We start from the raw sequence: 24662 nt of genomic DNA on the forward strand, positions 1-24662 counted from the left end.
CAAAACAAGGTTCCAGAGAATTCTTTTGTCATTGTTACGTACATCTTCATTTAGTATATCCTTTTGCCTAAGGAGTTCATTTATTTTCTGTTGTGATTGTTTGAGATCACAGTCCAACATGGAGCGTTGTTTTTCAGCTTCTAACAAACGATTTTCTACTTTCTGCTTTAAAGCTCTCTCTTCCAAAAGTTTCTTCTCCATTTCTGTGAAGAAGGAGATTTAGTATCAATGTAAATCAGTCCATGTTTCAGAGGGTTTCAAGAGTGAGAAGGAGGTGGGAGGAAGGAGGAGGTCTAGCCCTTCTTAAGAACAAATAAAATGTTTGTTCTTTTAACACTGAAGAGAAAGATTGCTGAAGAGTAATTCATTAAAATTTTCACAGTAAACCATGAAAAAGCATCCAAGAGGATGCTTTGCAAGTATTTCTGCCTGAGACCTATTTCCTACTTCTGAGTTTCAAGATAACTTCTAGCTTATCCGCAACACATCTGGAATGGATAAAAGGGTGGTTACTTTTTAAAGAAATATTTTGTATCAATCTACGAAGCGTTGCTTTGACGATGATAATCTGAAATCAAAGAATTGAAGCTGTTCAGGAAACTGATAGACGAAGTGACTCATACATTACCACTGAATTGTTTGTGCTTTTCTGAAACATCTGCAAGCTCAAAATTTTTGTGAACGCTCTGCAATTGGAATGATACGGCATATAGGTTGCTTTTTAATCAGTCGCAATAGACATAAGCAATTCAATTAAAAAATAAGAGCCATCTTCTGAAGTTGTTTGCTAATTAGTCTTCTCTCTGAGAGACTTTAATTGTTAAGTGACACCAGAATACGCATGTTGACAATGGAAGCCTAGAAAAGGCTTTACTATTTTTAACACTATCCACTAACCTCAGGTGTTACGTTGCTGACATATTCTATTTAGGAAGACAATAAGAAATTTGACTACATAGATAAGCTCTTGAAAGTTTGTATTATTAAAACTGTTTGAAAGATTAAAGAAAAATTAGTTCAGAATACCCTAGCACAGAAAATGAATTAGTGATGTCAGCAAGAGAGAGCCTGCTTTACTCAGCAACTAACTGTCTTTAGCCTAGCAAAGCAGAGGGATTACAACTGATTTTTAAAACTGCTTTACAATGCTAATCGTATTTAAAAAAGAACAGAGGAACTGAAAGAAAGAAAAAAAACACACTACATTTAAATTCCCAGTAACATTAAAAGATTATATTACCTACATTCTATAATTTATACTTAAGTCAAACTGTAATGTCAAATAAATACCTTTCATGGCTTCAGATTTTGCCTCCTCTATAGATTCATAAATCTTATTTTTGTCTGCTAGTCGTGCTTTTGTGGCTTTATGCTCAGCTTCCTCTTGTTCAAGATTCTGCTGCATAACTTTGAATTTGTATGTCATATCTATTTCCATGTTGCTCTTTTCCTGTTAAAGAAAAAAAAATATTAAAATTTAAATACATCAGGTTAAATACAAAATTTTGGACAACAGTAATATCCTGCTTGGAAGTAAGCTAACAGCAGAAGAAAGACCCTAAGGTACTAAGAATTCTTTCATCATATGTTTTTCCGAGGATAACAATGTGCTCTAGAAGTTCACGGCAACATTACCAGTTACAAAACCATATAGAATTATAGACTTAAAAAACAGTGTTTTGTGAAAAGAGTTCAAAAATTACATTTATTGAAGAATTGTTTGAATACTTTTGCTTCAATAAAAAAAATCCTAAAATATTAGCAAAAAAAATTTTTTTTTTGGCAATACTTATAGTTCAAAAAAGGTCAGATTTTACACCAGAAACGATGTGCTATTTCTGCACTGCTAAGCTATACATTGGAGTACATTATTATGTACTTTAGAAGTACAATATATTGTAGTCAAAGGAAAATGGTGGTTTTTTTTTCCCCATTTTTCAAATTGCAAGAACAACAACAAAAGTGACACTGAAAACAAGTTGTTTTTTTTTTCACAAACTTTGTCCCATGTCTCAATTAACAAATGCACAAATTTTAAAATTAAATAAGAATGTAATACCAAAGTTTACTTAGAAGTGCTATTACCTTCTCTAAATCTGTAAGCTTTTCCTGCAATTGTCTCTTTTCCATTTCCAGTTTGGCTAATGCACTCTTTCCATTTTTCACTTCTTCCTCCAGGCTAGATATTCGACCTAAAAATGAACAAAACATCTATGAGGCCAGGCAGTATTTGAAAAAAGAATGTACTGTATCTACTTGAACAAACATTTCAAACATAACAGCAGCTTCCAGTTCTGACTATTAAGAAGAGCTCCCTTAAGGATGATTTTAGAAATTATCAGTAACACGCATTCTTATATATATCCTTACTCATGTTCACTTTACTGTGTCCTCACTTAAATAACACTGTATAAAACAGCAAACTAATCTAGTCACAGCAAACTAACCTAGTCACAGTTTGAAGCTCAAATAACATCACCAAAACCTATTTTTACTTCTGAAACTAGAAGAAAGCTTAACATTTGCTGTAATACCTTGTAAATCGCTGATGATCTCTGATCCATGACTTCGATCTCTCCTTTCTGATTCTAGAGCTGACTGAAGATTGAGAAAGTCTTTCTCTAGTTTGAGTTTAGCATTCTCCAGCAGACAGTTCTTATCTTGCAGTTCTCGATTATTAGCTTCCAGCTGCTGGATTTGCTTTGTACTTTCTGTCTGGTTCTTCCTTAACCTGGTTGCAGTATCAGACTCTGATCGCAGCAAAGAATTGGCTTCATCCAACTAAGGATTGATAAAAACATACTTCAGAAACAATTACAATGTAACATCTATTACACATAATTACACTTAACAGATTAAAGAAATAAAAAGGTTTATTTTTTAAGATTATTTTTGAACACTGGAACATGAAAAAAAGAATGGCTTTTAAAACTTCACTACACATTTTAACTCCCACCACTACTAACACAATCTGAACTTCAAAAAGCTACTATTTTAAAATAAACATATAAAAAGTTGACATGCCTGTCTTTGTAGTTGATTGATTTTCTCATTGGATATTTGAGAGTTCTGATTCCTCTTTTTTAAATCTTCAAGCTGGTCTTTCAAACTGTTAACTAAAACAAAAACAAATCAAAATTAATCAATGCAGTGAAAAAACTTTAAAGTGAACTATAACTCATTTATTTTCTCTTTTAAAAACCCACATCAAAATAGAACCCTTCAAACATCGTTCAACATACCCTCATTTTCTAAATTGCGTTTCTTATCTGCTTCATGTTCTGCTTTTCTCTGGTATTCTGTATTCTTATGCTGAAGAAGAGCCTTCTCTCTTTCTAGCTGTCTGACTGCAGACTCTACATTCTTCCTTGAAGTTATCTGGACATATTAAAAAAAAAAAAACCACAACACTAATTACATACAGAATCCTGACATTTTTTAAGTGATAAAGAACAGCTCATGCATTGAGTTTTGTTCACAGTGGAGAAAGACACGTTCCATTTGCTTACTGCAAACACAGCATATCAGAGCACATGTTCAAATACAGCCCAGAATAACTACAGCCAGGAGCTTTTACCATTTAAGACTGTATAATGGTTTGACTTCAGTGAATATTGTAATCTGTTAGCATCATGAAGCATAGAAACATACATGTACTGAAAGATCTCAACATGCACCTGAATGAACAGTACATTAAGTTGTGCATGCACTCTGCAGAAATGATAAATTTGCAGTAGCATTAAGGTCCAAAGCTGGGCAAAATAGGGTTCTTTCACTGACACAGTTTGGGCAGGTACAAAAAATGCTGCAAAGAATGGGCTTCCTTTTCTATCAACATCACTCTCATCTTCAAATATAATTACTAGAATTGTATATGGGATATTTACGTTATCCTCCATATTGAAAATTTGGAGATTCTGAAGATAATGAGATTAGGGAAATCATAATGAAAATCTTTCAGCAGAGGCAACAATTTGGTGCGTGTGAGTATCAGGAAATCAGCTGGTGTTACTTGCCATAAATATACAGCTACTCAAAAGTAATTTTCTGGTCCCTAAGGAAAAAAAGACACACATAAAAATGCTCAAGTTCTAATTCCAATGAGAAATAACTTACCTCTTCATCTAGCTCTTTCACTATCTTCTCTAACCGAGTATTAGTAGACCTGAAGGAATTTGAAAAATATTTTTAAACCTTACTGATTACACAAAAATTAGACTCTTTGGATATGTCTCATTGATTTTATGTAAGCTACCCTATTTTCAGCAATCACATGAAACTTTGATGGCTGGGGAAATTATTCAAACAATAGAGAGATTCTTATGGAGAGATAAGGAAAAAAAAAAACTAGCCATGGGAGTAGCAAGAACTTTTAAGTTTTTAATCATTCAGAAACAAAAGGTGTAATAACACTTCTATATGAACATATCAAATATTTCAAAATATTCTCACCTGTATTTCTGTTCTAGTTCATCTTTGGCTTGTAATTCATTACTGAGCTGTTCTTCTAACTTGCTTATTTTTTTCTGAAACTGAGCAAAATGTGAAGATAAGCATGGCCATCATATAAGATTGTAATCACAGTGTAAAACAGTTTAATAACAAAAAATGGAGAGCAAAGAAAACGAATTCAATCTACATTATGGTTTGTTGTTTGTTTTTTGTTTTTTTTTAACTATCACCAGAAGATTATTGCATTTCCATTTCTCATCTGTACAAGTTATTAATCTTGATAATTTTTAAAATACTGATGTGTAGTAACAGAATTTCCTACATGCTATGTTAAAGCTAACTATCACAGAATGACTGAGAGTCAGAAAATTTCTATGGGCAAAGAATGTTGCTGCTGGCCATTTGCTCTCCTTTTCTCTGTCTAGAGTCCTGCTGGAGCAGAATTTTTGGGATAGTCTTTTCTAAGTAAAATATAAACAATAAAATTAAATGGTGGGCACATAACCACATGGGACAATATTCAGAGAATATCAGACATTATTCAGAAAAGACTAAACATGCTCATTGATCTCACATATTCAGAGTATTTTTTCCATCTAGCACACACAGAAGAAACACTTGAAATTTGGGAATGTTTTGTTTCCCTCACTAAAATATTAAAAAGATATTGTGAGTCAAGTACCCCAAAATTAAAAAAAAAAAAAGAAAAAAGATTATAACAAGTCTTTTAAATCGACTCATGTCTTCAGGCTATCCAATTAATTTCTTTTCCTCCCTTTCCCTTCCTCCTCCAACCCCTAAACATAAAATGTAAAAATGCGGTTTTCTAAAATACTTTGTAATTGTTACAATTATAAGATTACCATAACAGGGACACTTAAAAAGACATCAAAACCCAAGACTCACTGCTTGAAAAAAGAAAAATTAAAAAAGTTGTCAGAACGAAATGCAACATTTTACCAACATTTACTCTCACAATATAAAGCAAGTATCATGAACATGGCACTCTGTATTTTAAACAGTTGCATTTCTCATTAAACAGGAAACTAAAACTATTATTCTGTTCACTAATTACAGGAAGGAAAGAAGTAGAGTCCAATAAACATTTGCGCTTAAATTTATGCTGCCCAATACATAATGCATTTCCTTTACAACTCCTTTTCAAAGTTTAACAATTAAGTAAGCTTTAACAAATGTTAACCATAAACTACCTACACTTGAATAACACAAATGTTTAAGTAGTATAATGAAGTAAGTTTGTTACATGAAAAAATCTGTAGCATTCTCCTGTCATCTGCATATTTAAATTCAGTTGGTAATCTTCAAAAACTGGATGAACATGCTTCAGACACTCACTACAGCTGAGAGAAAGATTTATGCTCATAAACATTCCTTTATCAACATAGGTGACAATTTACTTTTCCAAACTCTGGGTAAATCTGTCATGAATCACAGACAGTGTGCAGCCATGATTCACAACCTTTCCAAGAGTAATTCTGTTTGGAGCAAACAGAGCCTCACACATTTGTTTTCAAAACAAGTTCTGGACTCCAAAAGAAGTCAGGAAAAATCTGTATTCATTCATCTATACACAAGAGTACCTCAACACTTGAATATAACAACTCATTCATAAACTATTTCAAACACAATTGGTTTACTGTTAGCAAACTGTCGAATAAACATTTACGGTATTTCATGATAAATCATGTCCACACAAATTATGTGGGAATGATTTGCTTCCTTTCATAATTCAAATAATACACTCACCTCCTTGCTGTACTGTAGATGGAAAGCATATTTTTTATTAATGAACATTAAAAAACTAAAAGCCTCTCCCTCCCTCCCCCCCCAAAAAAAATTTCTTGACACCAGTTTTGACTTTGCTTTTTCGTAACAGACTTAACCAAATTAGTTAACCATCCATTAATACTTAGAAAAAAGGCACTAACCTCATTTTTACTAGATTGCACTGATTCATTTTCTCTGCAAGATTGAGAGGAGTCACTTAGCAACCTGTCAAAAACAAAAACAAATCCCTCCTGCTCTTATTCGAGTTTTCAACAATTCTGGCAACCTCACCAATCAAGGTATTTTAATCACTTCTCTCAAGTCTTAATTTGACCTAGACTATTCTCAGAATGAAACTTGTTTTACCTTGGTAAGAGCTTTCTAATTTGAATGTTTTCTAATTTGAATGTCTCTAATTTGAATCTTTTCTTAAGTGAAGTATAAAACGTTGAAGACACTTCTACTGTGTAATAAGCTGTAACAGCTTATTTTTTAATTAATACTTGCAATTATTTCATGACTATTCAAACACACTGAATACGACTAACAATGCTAAATAAAGGCAAGGGGTAGGCAAGCGATGCCTTAGCAAGCTATTATTTTGCATAAACTTTTTTCTAACTCTACTAATACAAAATTATTTTAGAGCTAAATTCCAAATCTAGTATTTTAAAATCTAGTATTTTAAGCCCCAGACCAGATTTACAAAGACTATATATTTTTACATATATAAAAATACTATTTATTTAAACAGAATTATCAAGGTAGCCACAATATATTTATATTCTACTTAAATTCTGCATTATGTATCTTCACAGTTGGACACAAATTAATATAAAGCAATGAAGAAATTATGTATCTAGGGTAAAAATAAAGGGGGAGGGGGGTAGGATATAAGAAAAATATGCAGTTTTACTTCTAAAAATGCATATTAAATTCTCACATACAAATTATCTCTATAGTAGGTAAATCCTATAAAAGGCAGCTGGTTTCCCACGAAGGCTTTGGGGATTGGAAAGGTTTCCACGTCTCCTTTGTCATCCTCAATGTCATCAAAATTACTGCTGTCTATATCACTGCTAAGTTCAGGAACAACAGGAGCAGCAGCTATAGAAGGGGGAGAAAAGATCAACTTCACTCCAGCCACTTGGCACATACTGGTACCTCTCTAATATTAAGAAGCATACTATGGAAGTTGTCATGCTAGTTAAATATGTATTAAACATGCAGTAGAGCTGTACATACTACTGTGATATATTACTGTGATATATCCCAGTAAATATTACTGGGATATAATATATATTATTTCCCTAAGGAAAAGTATTTTTTCATTATTTGCTTAATATATGGAATATTGAATGCTCAAAATGTATTTGCTAAATTAAGCACATTTTGGAATGGCACACTAAATGCAATCACCATTTTAAGAAACTTCAGTAAATACTTCAGAAGTTATGATCAAGCACAGGAACAGAAGTACTTGTTTTTCTGCCTAAAGCTATCAAGTTCTCAATACTTTAAACAAAAAGCAGTAAAACCAACAAGACCATTCTTAAAGCTAGTCTTAATTACAGATTTTAAAAAAGGTTAAAAGGTTAAAAAATGAATAAATAAAACAGAAATCAATCAGAACAACAATAACAAATCCACAAAAAATAGAACCCATTAAACATTCATTCTGCCAAGATTTCTAAAACATCCAGTTCTGCTGTTTAAATCTATAGAAATCTATAAATTCAAGCATGATAAATGTGAGAATAATTTCAGTGGGAAAAACATCTATTATCTCTTACTGATACAGATTTTATAATACAAATGATAAATAAGAAAGCTTGAGAGAGATTCCTGATAACAGAAAACATTTGCTTAATTTATAGAGCCTTAAGTGTTTTTCATATATGCTATTACTGAACAGTAGTCTTATGCAAATATTGAATAAAAATCTACTTCTAAACCAATTTACTTACTCTCTCGAATGTTGTCCCAGTTCCACTGATCACTCTTAAAGAAAGGGTGATGCTTTATTTCTTCTACCCCATTTCTCCCAAGTCGCACATCCCTAAACACAGCAAAGAAGCCAAATTCACATTAGGAAAAACAGCACTTTGCTTTGCTTTGTTTTTAAATTCTGACTTGCTCATAAGCAGCAGAGCAACTTTCTGTAAAGGCTGTCCCTGTAAACCACATTAATAGTCAAATAAAAGAAAAAAAGAAAACCAAAAAACCACCAACCACAGGTCTGTAGTTTCTTATATAAAATGTACTTGGTTTCTTAATATCCACTGCCTGCGACTGCTAAAACGTCCAGAAGTTGGAGTCTGCCACGTGGGGAGTAATGCAAGAGAGAGAGCAGTGAGGCAAAAAATAAGAAACTAAAAACAAAAACAAAACCCAACACCCTGGGGGAAGAAAAAATTGCTGAAGTCCGGTGTCTGCCAAACCACATGACAAACCTTAAGGCTCAAGTGAAGGAAGGTCTAACTTACTGCACAGAACAGTTATTCAAAGCTGATCTGAAATAAATATTTGAAGAATTCCATCCTCTGCCCCATAATTAACCCTGACACATCTTTTGCTGATATTTACAATGAAGCAAACCTAAAGTTCAACAAGAAACTTCCAGTTTGACCAAGAGAAGTTTCCCTTAAAATTATCTGCAGGAACAGAGCATAAAACCGAGGTGAGTAACATAACTAATAAATCACGGGGTAGATGCTTATTTCTTCTTGTCCCTTTAAGTGCCTCAGCAGTTATCACGCATACAGCAAGAAGGCATCTGTTTCAAATAAGTCGCCCGAGCACTGTATTAAATATAAACAGGAAGACGGACACACGTAGTGGAAGTACACCTCGCCGCATTCCCATTATTAAATTCTACCCCTCTTTTCTCTCCACCCTGCAGCTACTGGTTAGAAACACTTAACGCCTATCTTTCCTGAGTGTGATCCTGCTCAGTAGAACAAACAATTCTCTTTGAATGCAAAAAACATTATAAAACAACATATTTATGCATTTATTTTTACTAATCCCTCATTCCCTACAAGCTAGATTCTCTACGAGCCAAATTTGGGTGATCACTGGAAAGCATAAAAAGGCATTATCAATCCACAGTTAACTTTGGACCTACAGTGTTCTTTTAAGTCAAATAAATTCAACATAATCTGTGCTTTTTGATACTAAAAATTTAAATATTCAGGTCAAGAACAAGTTTACACGGCTAATATCAATAAACAGCTCAGCTCCACCAAGGGAGACCTCTATGATTAATTTACAGCCAGAACAACATCCTCTTTGTTTGCTAGCTATACTTATCAATTAGTACCATAAGGTAAATGAAAAAAAGTTCAAACCATCTATGAAAATTTAAACAAACTAGGTAAATGTATGCTTAACTTCATGAAAGTATGTTTTAATTTTTTATAAGCAACACCCACTGAGCACAACAATTTGGTCCCTGCCTTTAGGGGCTTAAAAATTACTTCCAACCTTACAGGTTTGTTGCTGTGTTTTACACCACACAACAGCTGGGAGGATTTGTTCAGCACAAATTATGTTGTAGCACGAGCCATCAGAACTAGTCACAGAAATAAAATGGAGCACCTGTAAAACACCCCAAAAGACAAACTAGAGCACAGATGATTTTGCAAAAGAGATTTGAATATAAGTTAGCAAAAGCAATGGAAGGAATTAATTTTTACAATGTACATGTACTAATACCATCTAAAATAGAGACAGTACCAAAATAATACATACACCTACCTGTCAGTTAAAAAGGCACAGATGAGGTTCTTAGCGTGCTTAGAGATTTCCACATCATCTGGGAAATGTAATGAGTTCTTATGATCCATAATTTTACTGTATGTTCCTACTAATGAGTCTGCATAAAAAGGAGTATCGCCTGAAAATAAAATAGTAAATTGACTGATTTCCAGGCGTGTTCAAGTCATGTAAATTGAAGAAGACAAAAAAGAGAAGAGATGTAAAGTCTACAAGCAGTTTAGCGTGAAATTGTCTTTACATTTAAGAGAGAGATGAGTGCAAGGTACAAAATAGCATATCCTACTAGAATATTCCTTTGTCAAAATGCCTGTGTTACACATTAAACCATTCTCTGTATGACATATTGCTACCAAACTTTTGCCCAGTAAATTGCATCTTTTGTTCTACCTGAATAGTGTCGCTGTGCTTTCTAATTTACACGATGGACGACACCCACCCTCTTCAAGCACTTCCAAGGGTGTAGGGGAGGAAAACTCAGTAAGGATTTGCTGAGGTACCTTCCTTGAAGAGACTCCACCACTGCTCTCCCAGGCCCCTATCCAGGGGCAGGAGAGCCTGGGGCAAGGCAGCTCTGAGCAGGAGCCTTCAGAGTGCATTACAGCACCACCAAACCCACATTCTCAAATCTTGTTGACTGACAAATTATATTGGCTTGGGTGCCCATATTAACATGGGCAGATGGCTTTTAAAACTCAACCCTTTCTCACTCAGAAGATTGCAGTGTAAGGTTTAGTTAATTTTAGTTTCTTTGCACACATAAACTTAGAAAGGTAAAACTGGGACAACTGAAGAAGAATCAGGATCAAGAAAGGTATCTGACATTGAAGTTCACGGACAACATGTATGGGTCAGTAACCAAGAGGCTGTAACTTGTACAAAAATCCCTTTTCACAACCAATCCATAGGCTTAACGGACAAGGTGAATAATTAATTGCTTATTAATTAATATTAATTAACAGTAAATAGTTAAGAAAGTGTGAAAGCCCACAAAGGCTTTTAAAAACAATTGTTAACTGTTTCTTGACAAGGTTACTTCAGAACTGAAATGATAACGCTAAAATTCTTTTATGCTAGGTACTGGTACTAGGGTGACAAAAACGAACTCTTCAACGGTCAAAACCCTGGGGGCTCAGCGCAGGACAGGAAAGGATGGCTCAAACAACACTTGAAAGTTCACAGGCCTTTTATTGGTGGTAAGTGAAAGGCAAGCAGGGGCCAGCTGAGCTAATGTACCCCCGCTTCCCACTGGTGGTAAATACAGAGTCATTCCCCCAGTCCGTCCCTGGCTGAACATTGTCCTCCTCAGGCTGTGCCTTGATGGTCGGCCCCCATTTTCTTCATGGGTGCTTGTTCTTGGGCTGGAAGTCGGCCTCATGCGTCACCATGGTGGTCTGCACCAGCTTTGTTGGTGGGTGTCCGTCTGTGGCCTGGACATTAGTCTTCACATTTTGCATTGTGATGGTTCCTCACTGACTTTGTTGGTGGGTGTGTCTGTGGCCTGGACATTGTTCTCAGGCTGCACCCTGCCGGTCTGCGCCAATTCCATTGGCAGGTGTCTGTCCATGGCCTGGACGTTGCTCCTCTCAGGCTGCGCCATGATGGTCTGTGCCAAGTCTGTTGGCAGGCATCTGTCTGTGGCCTGGACGTTGCTCTTCTCAGGCTGAGCTCTGACGCTTTGTGCCAACACAGGTGGTGGCTATCTGCACCAAATTGCCATAATTTTGTTAATGTCAACCCACGCTCTGATGGTCCACAAAAACTTTGTCAGTGGGTCCACTTCCATTTCTTCATCATCCACCTTTTGACGCTTATGGGGGGGTTGGCCATTGAGGTCATCCAGTTCTTGGGTGTATTTCCTCCTCCTCCCCAGCCGTACCATTTCATCCAGCCTTGAACGCTTAGAGGGGGGTTGGCCACTGAGGTGGCCAAATCTCACTTCTTGAGATTTCCTCTTCCGTCCGAGACGGAACACGACATCCATCCTTTGGCTTTTGCAGTGCACCGCTCAAAGGCTGGAAATTCCTGCCTGATTTCTCTGCACCCTGGCAACTCCAAGTCTCCTTGAACTGCAGGAGCGAGAAGCTTGGCAACATGTTGCCAGACACAGGGCAGCCCTTTTTATAGGGTGGGTGCCAGCGGACAGGGAGGGCAGCTGGCACCACAGAAGGCCTCTTTGTGGCAAAGGAGGCAGATACTGAGTACACCCAGCATCATTTGGCTCATCCTTACCACAGATCAAGAAGCAGTCATCTCCATTTCATCTCCAATTCATCCATCTTACATGGCTCAACAAATGGTCTACCTTGCTGTGGGAGATAGTGCCGATTAGGAAAAACTTCTTAGAAAAAGTGGTTAAAATTGGAAGGGGTTGCTCAGGGAGGTGGTGGAGTCAATGTCCCTGGGGGTGTTCAAGGAAAGGTTGGACGTGGTGCTTAGGGACATGGTTTAGTGGGTGATGTTGGTGGTAGGGTGATGGTTGGACCAGATGATCTTGGAAGTATTTTCCAACCTTAATGATTCAGATTCTATGATAATAGAAGTGATAAGGGTTTCAAAAGTCAGCTAGCCACTATCAAACACTCCAAGCCATCTTATTATAGGTGTCTGTTTCATAACAATATGCACGTGGGAGTAGATTTGTCTTGAATAGTTCAAATACAAGAACCAAGAAAATTAAAAGGTTATCTGAGAGGAGCAGCATCTCGATTCAGACACTATCAAATGGATGTCACATGAGCCTCAAATACTGTGTTTGTAAACAAAGCCACTGAAGGAAATCATGTTGGTGCTGGTAGACAGGAAATACAACTGAGTTAGAATAAGATGATGACTGTAGAACAACAAATAAACAAACAAATTACAGGGCATAACCAGGCTCTGTAATTTTCAGTATGAAGGTGAAGCAGGTTTTAACATTTCAAAAAGACTGCATGGATAGTAAATCACATATCCTCTTCAGAGGCAGGGAGGCTCAGATTAACTGCAAAAAAAAAAAGGGGGGTGGGGGCACGAGAAGCTCAAAGAATGAAGACAGAGAGTTCAGCAGAAAGGGTACAGTGTTAATCACATGTAGTAGTATGACATGGCTAAAACCAAAACAGAAACAATGCCATGATTTAACTCCCGTCAGAAAAAGTGTCTAAAAATCATAGCCTCAACGAAAGCAGAGATTGCAGTCTAGAATATACACAATAAAAATGATGTTGAGTAGTAAAGAAAAAAAAAAAAGTAGTAAAAATAGTGTAGGTTCAAATATTATAACAAGATAGCCTTTGGTAGGAAAAATACATGAGACCTCTGAAATGTTAGGAATTTTTCAACACACAACTCCAAACTTAATGAAAAACTACACCAAATAAAACACTTAAACTTAAATTACCTAAAGCCTGGAATAAAGCCACAGTGATGCAGTGAAATTCAGATGGATTTCTGTCCTAAGCATGTATAGGATCCCTTACATAACCAAGCTTCTGTAAAAACTGTACCTCTTCACTTCCACATCAAAAAATGTTTTTGCTAGAGGGATGAAAAGGTGAGCATCCTCTTAAGATACAGGAAAAAATGAAGTTCTGAAAAAACATTTCTGAGCAGCTATGTCCAGTATTTTAATACAGAAGAATTCTATTTATTGCTAAAATTGTTTATGAGATTAATAATTAAAAATATACTTTTTGTATATCAAAATGCCTTAATTCCCAAAGGCATGGAGATTTCAATAGCAGCATATATTGAAATGTTTTCCTGGCTCAGTGTGCCAGAAACATCAGATCTGCAACATTCCCAGAACATGCTGATTTGAATTTTGAGTAATTATATGCTCAATTCCATCCTTCTATAATCAGACTATAATACTGATCTTCAGTGTATTTTAAATCACAGATGACTCATCTCTTTAACAGATTATATTCTATGTTAGTTGCCATAGCAGTCCAGTTTGCTTTATTGGAAAATCCTGACCCAAGCACAAACGAAAGAATTAAGCTACACTTCCATAGTCATTTTGACATAACAGAAGCAATTGCTGGGAGAAGAGGGAAAAAACAAACCAAACCAAATACAAACAAAACAAAATAAAACAACCATGAAAACGATCAAACAAACCAAACAGTCTTGCCCTTCCCACTCTTTTCCCATCTCTGCATCCCTGACATCTCAATGCTGCCCCAAAGATGGGACAAGCATTTATTGAGATTGTGAGGTAGCTGATCCAAGTCAAAAACTATCCTAAGAATTAGTTTTAAGCAGAACCAAGTCAGGGAACTAATCGCTGTGCAAGCACCCAAACAGCTGTCGCAGCAGAAGAGTGACAGGAAGCCCAGGGCACAGGAATGAAACAACCACACCAGGCAGAAGCCAGAAGCTGTGAGATAATGACGCACAACCAGCCCCCTGGCAACAAAGCACATCTGAAGGCACAGTAAAGACTAAATGCCAATGTTATTAGCAGAAAGAAATTGCTACTTACCAACTAGCATCTCAAAAAGGAAAACTCCTACAGACCACCAGTCACATTCCCGTCCGTAATAGCCATCGCCCCCTTGAGATTTCAAGACTTCAGGGGATATGTAGTCGGGGGTTCCAACAGCCGTGTCACAGCGCACCATGCCTGTCTGTGCAAGAGCAGCAAGTCAAACAGCTCTATTAGAAATACTGCTGAGTCTTCACACAAAACTGCAGCTAGCTTATTGTTAACCAGGAAAATATAATTAAAAAAAAACAAAAACAAATATAACCCAGAACACTTGGTTTGAGGTACACGTTTGAAAGCTTCTGTTTTTTACTCCAAAAGCAATATGGACTGGAATGAGAAATCCTGATTATCTGCTCGCCTCTCCTTAATAAATACATCTCAAAATTTGAAAAGTTTTGTGATTTTACTCTTGTTTACAATATGAACAAATACATGCTATATTGGACTGCTCCTTATCTCACTAAATTCACAGACAAGTTTCCGAATAGTTTTGATTAGATGAGTTAGGCCCTGCAAAGCAGGTACATAACATTTTTGTGTAATTCAAACAATTCAGCAACTTATTGGTAAATTATTACAGTAATGCCTTTTTTTTTTTACTTAGAAAAAAGTTAAAACTATGTTTAAAGAACAGCAAAAAGTTTTAAGGAAAATAAAGTAAAATATAACTAAGTGATTTTTATTAACATATCCACTAATGGAGTGATTCTTTATCCTCTTTGCTTCACACTGACAGACTACAAAGGCAGGGGCTAAGTGATGCAGAAATAACACCAGATCTGCCAGCATGCTGGTTCAAACTTACAAGCCTTATTTCCTTTAATGAAATTCATTGCATTCATTCCAGAGAGACCAGATGGGTGAATGAAATAAAATCCTGGATGAAGCTAAAGAAGTACCAAAAATACATTCGTCTTTTACTATGTCACTCAGCCTCAAGTTTTTTCCAAGTTAGCATACAAAGTTCTCTGTGCATTTTGCCATCACCTCTGGCTGAATGTTAATACACAGTATCAGTAGGAACAACTGAAGCCAAAATCCATATCTAAAGAAATGAAAAGAATCAATTTTGCTTTTGGAACTATCTATACGTGGAAAAATTAGATACCAAATTACAGTATTTCTTTTCACATGCAATACAAACTGCCGGGAAATTTTATTTATGTACGAAAACAGGATCCTGGAAAGTCATGAACCAGTAGGCCAAAACACTAATGTGGTAATTAAATACTGCAGAGACTTAGGGAGTACTGAAGATCTCTTCCCTGTAAATGCTTATCTTCCTCTACAACTCCATGCTGAAGCTCAAATGTAAAGGAAGTTTAATTTTTCGGTTCCAGAATGAAGAGCAGGCTAACTTCTGTTTCCTGAACTATAAGCCAGATAAAAGCACTCCACTTGATCATCCTGGGCTAAGAAAACGAAGCAATTCATTTTAGAGGAGCTAATGCATTCTTTGGACAAAGAAAAATATTGCATTCTACATTAAATGGCATTATGGAAATAACACTGGAAAATAAGCTAACGCCCAAAGGCTCCAAAAATCTAAAGCCAAGAACACTCAAAAACGGATCTGGCACAAGAGGAGAACAATTACGTTGTCGTCCTGCTTCTAACAGCACTCAGGCGAGTAGGGCTGCGGCATCTTAATGAGGCAACAGCCTCCAGCACTGGTGCACGTCTACGCCTTCCTTACCCAAATGCAAAATTACAACAAGGGAATGTCTCTGCCTTCCCTCGGTGAAGCCTGGCTGAAGCCACCTGAATCCGTCCCCCAGGTAAGAAGCTTCGTTAAATACAGTGTCACCACAACAGCGCTGAGAGGTTTCTCTGAGGACTGCAGCTTCAGTCACAAGACCAGCTGCATCACCTCGACACCTAAGCACTTAATGACACCCCATTTCCCATTCGTCTGTAATTAATACAGCAAAACAAGAACACTTTTTAATATTTTATACATGTTAATGTTTTATGAGGAAAAGGCGGCCCTACCCAAGTCTGATGGCTGGTAGGTGGCGACAAGAAAGCTTCTTGTCAATGACGTTATAGATACTGAAGAATTCCACTTTGCAAGGCCTTTAGTTTTCAGACAAGATGTCAAAGAACAAATCAAACAAACAAAAATATTTCTCCAGGCAAAACAAAAGGGCTCTGTGTGCTAACATCAGCTTTCAGAGGGCTGTATTTCTCTTAACCATGTGGTGTTGGTTACGCTTTCTCCCCACAGAACTTGCTACTGTCTGTCTCAGGAGCCAATCTAAAAATGCATTATCACTTGACTAGAAACTTGGGTGTTGTCCTGTATGTATTTTTAAGTACTGGGTACTCTTACTACCATGGTCGGACCAGCTTCTGTGATCTCTGGCATCTAAGCCGAGTAAACAGGGAAGTCCTCTCTGTGCGCTCCATGACATCTTGACATTCTGTACATTCTGTGAGATGGCTTCTGCCTTCTGTATTTCATCAGCTGAGGAGAGATCTGAAGGGGGCCGTTTTCTCTGGACAAAGTGCTACTCCCGTGTTTCAAATCCTAAGCTGATGCTTTATGCCAAACACCACACTTATTTATAGCAGTTCTGATACTGAACTTCCTCTCAGTAGTCTCAGGCTGGCGTTTTTCCTGAGACTTTTCTCACCACCTCCAAAGATCAGGGTGGATCTTGGAAGCCCATCTGAGGGAAGCTCCCGCAGCTATGTGACAGATGTGCAGTGAAGGGCTTAAAAAAAAAAAAAAAAAAACACCACAAAACCAAACAACCAAAAAAAGAAGTTGTCAACAAGACAGTATGTTCTCACAGCATGTGAAGATTTGGCTGTGAGGCTGCTGTGTTTCCTAGGACCGATCGTACAAAACCATTACACTGCTGAAGGAAAAGCAGTTCTGGTTTCATCCTCAGCCAGACCCGAATGAGTTGCTGACTTGGACCAAGGCTGAGAATTAGACTTTCATTCCCTCATGAATTTCTTATCAGCAAACAAGAGCTGGAGCGTGCTGGTGCGGACATGTTAGGACAATGCAGATCAGGTGTTAATACTACCCTCAGGCTGCAGACAACAAACTGAAGCAAGAAGGATCCAGCAGAGTCTTGGAGGAGCATCAAGGAGAAATCGGTGTCCTGCTTAGCAGGGAGGCTGGACCAGATGACCTCCAGAGGTCCCCTTCAACCTCAGCCATTGTACTGTGTTATTCTGTGAAATATGCCAGGTTCTAAGAAGACGAGCATTTCTTCTTTCAGCTAAGCTATCCGAGCCGAGGCAATAATCCCAAGTGATAAATGGTTCCTCTTTCAGTCACATCTCTTTTCTAAGCCTGTGCTGTCCTGAAAGCACAGTTAGCACAAGCCAGAGCTACGTACTGAGCCAGGCAGCACTAGCAGTTTCTGGCTCTGCAACACCTACAGTAGTCAACCGTGCTACTGCCTAGTTTAGTAATTGCAGCAAACCCGAAGAATAGCATCTGGTGAAACATGCACCAGGCTTCTTTTCAATACCTACGTACCAAAAGGAACTACAATTCCTACTAAACCTCTGAGGCTAACTCCATCTTTTATTCAATTACAGATATTCACCTTGTTGCAGATTAAAAAAAAAACAACACAACATTCCCACCAAGAAAACATCACAACCAAGTTACATAAAGAGATCGGTTCCTTTCATGTTGGAAAACATCACTAAGAGACTTAGCAATTCTTTCCACAATCTGGTAAGGAGGAATTCTGCTTCAAGTGTCCGGAGTGGCCTGCACAACTTAACACTCATTTCAATTCCACAGCAAGTATCAAAAAAGTCTCCCTTCCAAACTGTGTCTCCCACAAAAATTGAAGCAGAATTTTCCTCAGCTCTCAACAGTGTGAGGAAGATGCTAATATGTACAACTGCTAAAAGAACTCCAAGTCAGAGAAAATAAATAAGTGTTGGGTAAGCATATATTTTCTAGAAATCATCCTGCCAACATCAATATTATATTTACACAGCTGGGATGTGTTCATGTTTTGTAAGAAGTAGCATGAGATTTGGAGACAGTCCAGAGCCTCTCAACTTCTAAAGCTTCCTGTATAAAATATTTTTGCCATTCCACTGAGTCTGAGAAACATGAGGAACTTAAAATGTAGCCCATTAAAAATTAACTTCTTCAAGAGATCACCAGTTCACTGATGATGCCCAGTCCAAACTGGAGCTTGCTATAGCTTTTTATGAGTTGTGCATGCAATTCTCACTTTTATAGCATGATCACCCACATTTTAGTATTCCATGCTTTTAGACAAAAACAAAACAAAGAAGAAAAAAAAAAGTTTGTGCACAAATTCTGGGCTCCCTAACATAGCAGAAGTGATTACCTTTTTTTATACCTAAGTGTTTTGAACTTTTTGAAGCTTTTTTATTGGCTCAAAATGAAGGATAATCTAAAGACTGTATTAAGAGATCAAATACTACTTTTGACTTTTCCAGTTAAAATAAAGGCTGTCCCCTACAGGCAGCTAAATAACAAAAGTGGAGGTAAACAATCTGTATGTCTTTGGAATAACAACTACAGTATCAGCCAAACTAAACAGACTATTGAATCTCAATAAACAGATGTGTTTGTTCAAGAGTAATATATTGTCACTTGAAGGGGAAAAAAAAAAATGACAGCATTTCTAGATACAGCTGAATAGATACTAACTTAACAATGCAAATGCAAATTAAGTAGATTTCAGAAACTATACCAAGCACTACCTAAATAATACAGAATCTAACACATTAAAGCAAATAAGCTGAAAAAGAATCATCCTTGCCAACATTAACATAGAAATCTTTCAAGCAAATGATAACATACATTCATACAAGTTTTTGAGTATGTTATAATTTCATAGGAAGAATGTATCATGTAAATTGCCTGACACTGTTTGTCAGGGAAGATTTGTGCAAACTATTAAAGATAGTTTTATTTCTATGTCTCCTTTAATAATACAAAGTAGTACATCTTGTTAAAAATACAATAGCTATTCTTACGCAACTTCATTAGAAAACTGTATTTGACTGTACATGATACAATCTAGACAGCTAAAATATGACATTTTGACTAATAGCAAACATAAATTTTAATCAGTAGATCACATTCCACTCCTGCCTTACTGTGACCTCATTTTAATGACCACTAGAGGATGCTATGAGAACAATTGGACCTAGTAAAAAAAAAAAAATATATATATATATAAAAGAATGTTACCTTGCCTATAAAATCATTTCATTTATAGAAAACTGTCAGCTTATGAACTGTTCCAAGGTTACTAATGTTGAAACTAGGAGTTGTCTCATAAGCTTTTCAGACATTTGGCAAAAAGATGAACCTCAGAAATTCATAAACACGCATGCTTTCAAAAATAACAAAAAGTAAGTTTATTTCCTTATTCCATGTGCCAAAACAGTTTGTTATAGAGAATGTTACACTATTTAAAGTATCGTGGTATTTAAAACTAGGAGACAAGGAACAGCTTTCCAACCAAGTGGACCATTTGATAAGTATTCCTTTGGGTGTTGTAACTCATAAGAAAATATCCCTAGAATTACAGTTTATAAATGATATATTATTCAGTTGCATACTTACTTCATCCATTTTCATGCAAGTGCCAAAGTCTGCCAGCTTCAGATGCCCATATTTATCTAAAAGCATGTTGTCAGGCTTCACATCTCTGTGTATCAAGCCCATGGAGTGAATTGCATCAAGAGCAAGAACAACTTCAGCCGTATAGAACTTGGCCCATTTCTCAGGCACATCGTAATTGCTCATAAGGTTTACAAGATCTCCTCCTGGCATGTATTCCATTACCATATACAAGTATTTGTCATCTTGAAAGGCACAAAAAAGCTGCAACATAGAAAAACAACAAAAAAAAGGAGCAATTACTTTTCAGAGACAGCTGGGAAAAATAATAAAGTACTTGAATACTTCAAGTTGCATTAAGCTTGAGCATACATTTTCAAGGATGTAAAATAACTTTATTTTATATATTCAAATCATCTTTATTTCCTATTAATTATTGCAGTAGTTTGAAATTTAGTGAGCTTTGAAAACTCTCAATTTCATTTTTAAGGAAATAAAAAAGATTTCCCTGTTATTTCAGTGGCATGACTATGTAAATCTCCATGTTTCTTGGCATTAAGAAGCATCACTATGAATCAATATGCCAAATATTAAATCTGAGAAAGGGGGTACCTTGTAAGGATTTGAAAATAGCTCAACAGTGAAGAGTATTTTACACACTTTCTGAATTTCATATACTATAAACATATATATGTGTAACATTTCTATGTATATTTACAAAAACAAAACAAAACAAAAACAAAAACTGTCAATACTGATTTTATCCTCAAACAACATGTATACTGAAATGAGAACAAAAATGAGAACAGAAATAACATGATAATAATAAAATGTAAATAAATTATTCTTAACAATGAAATTAACTGTTTGGCATGCATTACAGCTACTGTGTTTCCAACTGGCATGATAGTTAAGATACGTTTAGTCTTTTTAAAAGACCTAGAGCATTGAAGTTTTATAGAATTTCACTCAGCAATCACCAGGTCTGAAAATGACCTAAAGCAGCAAAAAGAATCACTGTCACTTTCTCAGAGAATATTGCTCATTAAAAACTAAAATTATTCACATCTTCAAGTTACATGTACTCACACAAAGTTCAAAGGCAATAAAAAAAGATGAATGGAAAGGAAGAAATCAGAACTAGGGAGTCTGTGGAGGACAAGGAACCCAGAAAGATAGGAAATTTATTACAGAGATTTGACCTTCATAGTAAAATTTACTGTGTATTACTTTTCACGCATACATATAGATAGTATACACAATACATAATGTGATCATGTATTTAATCGTTAAAGTCTAAATTAAAATCCAAAATAGGGCCTATATTCCCATACCTAAAGGCATTAATTTAACACAACGATAAATAACACTATGCCTTTATACAGCACTTTCACTATTGTTCTCTAGAGATTTCATAAAAGCATCAGTATCTAGGGCTCTGCTTTCACCTGTGTTTTTTTTTCCCCACACACAAAGAAGAAGACACAGAAAAGCAGTGTGATCTGTCCCAGTTTCTAGCTCTGAGAGCGGGACCTACATTTTCTTCATTTTCTTAAAACCGGCTCCAACCCCCCTGGACCACAATAGCTAAATATATCACTCGATACACTTCATCACAGAAAGCACAATTGCAACTATAACACAGTTGACATTTTCCATTTATAAATATACATACACATGTAAATATCATGCAATACCCTTTCCTGTGATAATAGTCAGACATTTTCTTTCAACTGCATGATCATTCAGTTCAACTGTAAAAAAATAAAAATACTTCTAGACAACTTTTGTCACTAGAACAAAACCAAAGTAATAAATAAATCATCTGTTCTGTTAAGTATGTCGCCTGAATACAGACAAGAACACAGAATATGCTCAGAAGAGCAAAACATCTAAATGCAAAAAAAAAAAAAGTGAAACATTGCTTGCAGGCATGATATAAAATATTATGAAAAATACATGGAAAGCTTAAGGCCTGTTTTTACTTTCTAAAAATACAGAAGCATAGCAATGTAACTGAGAAGACTTAAATGTATTAATTATTTAACAAAATATATTAGTAATACTTTTCCCTAAACATATACTTTCACTATGCATTTTATTAATCTGTGTAGTCTACCAATTATAACAAACTGCAGTATTTAGCACTAATTCTTCCCAAAAGGATAATCCATTTTACCAACATGATAATGAATACCATGAGACAGTTGCAAGCAACAGACAGCTGAAGAAGTCAACTCTCCATCAGCTGGATGATATTACTTCTGAGCTGAGAAGTGGCAACTGACCACCAAAGAAACGATGGTTTCAAGCAAACAAAAACTGTTATAATCTCCCATCTTGCAGGACACCAGGAGTGTGAACTCATCCACCTAGCACATCTCAACTTAAAAGCCAGAAATTTCTTCAGGCACTCATAATACCAATTTATTGTTATCAACTGACCGTATCATCAAGAAAGCCTGGAAATAATGCTGGCATTTGTTACTATATTCCAATACAGATTTTTTTCTAGCTGGAACTATAACTTCTCTTATCTCCCTGTTATTCCCAGTAATCATTTGGATACTTAATTCTGTTATTTCTGGATACTTAAAATTCTGTTTAATTCAATTTTATGATGCATTTTAGTGACCAAAATACAAGTTAGTCTATGTCCTAACATAACCACACGCACAAAACTCACTGAAACACGCATCTTTAAAAAGTACGATCTGAATCTAAACCATTCAATTTGGTAAAGTCAAAGGCAGCTCAAGACTAGGAATGATTTATGGCTTTAATATTATTATTTTACTCTTACATTTCTTCCTTACCTGAACCACCCATGGACTGTTGGCGAAGGCCATGATATCTCTCTCTTCCCAGAAAAAGGCTGAATCTGATCTCTTGATCATTTCAAATTTACTAAGTAGCTTCATTGCGTAAACCTTCTGTGTCATTTTATGGCGAACCTGTTAGTTGAGAAGAAGCAAACCAACTTTTTCAGTATGTCTCGAAAAATAAAATGATAATAATCAAAAAATCGAGTACCAACATAGCAAATTTCTCCTAGCTGCAAACTGTTTGTTGGGATGTGATGCCTCCAGATCTTCATATATCCAACTTACACAGTAAGAACTTGAGTACTTCTAAACCTGGAAAGAAAAACCTGACAGCTGCTCCAAAAAACATAGTAGGGAAGAAACACGGATGCCAAGCAAAGGAAGATATGCCAGAGCCTGGCCAACTGCTGCAGCTGCTGCTGCAACCCCAGAGGAAGAGTTGTGGGGCCACAGGAAGGACGTGCCCCAGGGCTGCAGACTCTGGGGTGTCTGCTTTTTACTGAAGATGCACTGATGCACAAACATATGTTCTTTGTTAATATGGCTATGACCATAAAAATGAGGGCTGTCTTCAGTAGCCTGCTTAATCCAATTGAAACTGCTAAAAGATTTTCTTAGAATCCAAAATGTGCCACCTTCCCATAAAGAGCAAGACTGCTCCTAACATTTTCTGAGTGAATACGCCTACTTCAAATCACCAGAGTACTAGAAAAAAAGAAAAAAAAAAGAAAATGATTATTTTTACAGAAGAAAAAGAAAATGCTTTTCTATGCTCCCTTTAAAAGTTTCATCACGTAAGAAGAAAAAAAGGCAACTCTGTTTACAACTTCTTATTCTGAACACTATCTCTGTTTCATTAATCTGTTAGAAATTCTGCAAGCAGTCCACTTCAGATTCTTCCATCTATTATGTTTTCATGAAAACACTGTTATTTCTTTTCTTGTTTTTAAATTCATTTCAAATGGTGTGAAATTAGTAATATGGATCTTGTTAGAAAACTGAAATTAAAACTTTTATCACCAAATCTGAAAATATTTTGGAAAACTTCATCTGAATATGGACATGAAAGAAAATCCTTATGACAGACTGTAAAGGCATTATCCTGTTAGTGAAATATTCGATTTATGTTACTAATGAAACAACTACTAAAGGGCCACTGTTGTAACATTTACAAGTGTTTCTTGCAGAAATCAAGGTGAGGACTATTCATCTATGAGATGTCTGAGTCAGCAGAAATCATAAATTAACTATATCTTAAGTTTTGGCATATTTTATGCATTAAAAAAAAAAAAAGAAAATTAAGTTGGCCTAATTTGTGACATCAGAACCAAACGGTAAAGCCTTTGTGTTTCATTTTAAAACCTAATGTGTAGTAAAATAAATCATATTACCCACCCTGTTAGTTTGATGCAATGTCCAAGTTTAATCATGATTCTTGAAATAATGTTCAATAAGCTCTTTTCCTGTACAAATTGAGTGACTTCAGGTTCATTATAACTGCAGTGCAAAGCTTCAGAGAAGCACTTATGTGGTGTACAAACACGGGAGCATCAGCCTCCTGCTCCTGAGGAGCCATAAGCTTGAGCTTGTTGCTCAAGCTAAAAGGAATGATTTGTAGAAACAGGTAAAATATTAGGTTAAAAATTAATTAAGAAAGTAAAATCTTAGAAGAAATGAAAACATGTATAGAAACAGGATTACCTATCAATTTACAGTTCTTGAAATTGGGTCTTTTTGCTTTCAAGAAACGTGTACAAAAATT

General features: G+C 36.0%; 1 protein-coding gene across 4 annotated transcripts in view; it reads right to left on the reverse strand.

The window, feature by feature from the left end:
- The window catches only part of ROCK2 (Rho associated coiled-coil containing protein kinase 2), a 103034-nt gene that overhangs the window by 18903 nt on the left and 59469 nt on the right, over positions 1-24662 (reverse strand). For all 4 annotated transcript variants that reach the window (XM_038177773.2, XM_038177774.2, XM_038177775.2 and 1 more), the window contains exons 4-18: positions 22892-23029; positions 20079-20339; positions 14486-14630; positions 10000-10138; positions 8208-8299; positions 7188-7347; positions 6402-6465; positions 4453-4532; positions 4117-4165; positions 3243-3378; positions 3025-3116; positions 2535-2781; positions 2086-2192; positions 1291-1450; positions 43-203 (exon numbers count right to left, since the gene is read on the reverse strand). In XM_038177773.2, the coding sequence (XP_038033701.1) occupies positions 43-203; positions 1291-1450; positions 2086-2192; positions 2535-2781; positions 3025-3116; positions 3243-3378; positions 4117-4165; positions 4453-4532; positions 6402-6465; positions 7188-7347; positions 8208-8299; positions 10000-10138; positions 14486-14630; positions 20079-20339; positions 22892-23029 (2031 nt within the window). The remainder of the gene's footprint in view (positions 1-42; positions 204-1290; positions 1451-2085; positions 2193-2534; positions 2782-3024; positions 3117-3242; positions 3379-4116; positions 4166-4452; positions 4533-6401; positions 6466-7187; positions 7348-8207; positions 8300-9999; positions 10139-14485; positions 14631-20078; positions 20340-22891; positions 23030-24662) is intronic.

This window comes from Anas platyrhynchos, chromosome 3, assembly GCF_047663525.1.
Source record: "Anas platyrhynchos isolate ZD024472 breed Pekin duck chromosome 3, IASCAAS_PekinDuck_T2T, whole genome shotgun sequence".
Classification (NCBI taxonomy): Eukaryota; Metazoa; Chordata; class Aves; order Anseriformes; family Anatidae; genus Anas; species Anas platyrhynchos.